The 927-nt window shown below is 38.9% G+C and overlaps 1 protein-coding gene across 1 annotated transcript in view; it reads right to left on the bottom strand.

Moving 5' to 3' along the window:
• LOC107731876 (protein AF-9-like) overlaps positions 1 to 927 on the bottom strand; it is a 39,615-nt gene that overhangs the window by 12,870 nt on the left and 25,818 nt on the right. Inside the window, exons 3-4 of the mRNA XM_016543066.1 lie at positions 347 to 429; positions 144 to 195 (exon numbers count right to left, since the gene is read on the bottom strand). Coding sequence (XP_016398552.1) covers positions 144 to 195; positions 347 to 429 — 135 coding nt within the window. The remainder of the gene's footprint in view (positions 1 to 143; positions 196 to 346; positions 430 to 927) is intronic.

Below are 927 nucleotides of genomic sequence, written 5' to 3'. Positions count from 1 at the left end.
GGGAGTCAGATTGCCCCCTAGTGGATGGCTAAAGATTTGTTAACTCATATTCATAAATTTTCAAGGGAACGTCTCTGAATTAACTGATGCTCGCGCCCCCCTTGAAAGGTGCTGGCGCCCCCCTGGATTTCAGATAGGGTGACCCTCCAAGTGCAGGAACAAATCGTAGTCAAAGCGCACTTTTTTTGGTTCCTCCTGGTTAAAAGTGACAAGAATGTTACATTTACCCAGTGTACACAGCTGTTTGGATTGGTTTAATCTTAGGTAATAGATCAAATACACTTGTTTATAGAGATCATAATTCACAATTACATGTTTTCACAAATAACAGGAAAAACCAAAGTACCTTATTTTTAAAGTAAACTTCAATAGGCAAGATAAATCCAGCGTATCCAGACTCTTCGACTTTATATGGTGGATCCTTGCACACTGCAAGAGAGAGAAAGAGAGACTGTTGGTTTCATTTTAGCAGGAAAATCAATACTTAAAGTAATAAGGCACAAAAAGGTGTGCTATATTGTGAATATAATCATAGCTATAGGGTGCTGTTAGGTATAACATGCAGCAACGTGCCTGCAACCCCTTTAGCCATAAGATTCCCAACATAGCACAGCCTTGACTGTTTTTTGTAAAGTGGGTATTACATAATAAAACATAATGAAAATTTGTGTATCTTATATTTTTAAGCAAACACATTAAATGGGTCATATGATGCGATTTCAAGCTTTCCTTTCTCTTTGGAGTGTTACAAGCTGTTCGTGAATAGATAAGATCCCTAAAGTTGCAAAGACTAAAGTCTCAAACCCAAAGAGATATTCTTTATAAAAGTTAAGACTCGTCCACGCCCTCCTAAAACGCCTCGTTCAAACACGCCCCCCAAAAGTCTACGTCACTGTGTGGGAAGATTTGCATAACACCGCCCAAACG

This window comes from Sinocyclocheilus rhinocerous, unplaced genomic scaffold (genome assembly GCF_001515625.1).
Source record: "Sinocyclocheilus rhinocerous isolate Xijiao unplaced genomic scaffold, SAMN03320098_v1.1 scaffold1841, whole genome shotgun sequence".
NCBI classification, from domain to species: domain Eukaryota; kingdom Metazoa; phylum Chordata; class Actinopteri; order Cypriniformes; family Cyprinidae; genus Sinocyclocheilus; species Sinocyclocheilus rhinocerous.
Note: the sequence above shows the minus strand (reverse complement) of the source record. Positions and strands in the feature narration are given on the sequence as shown.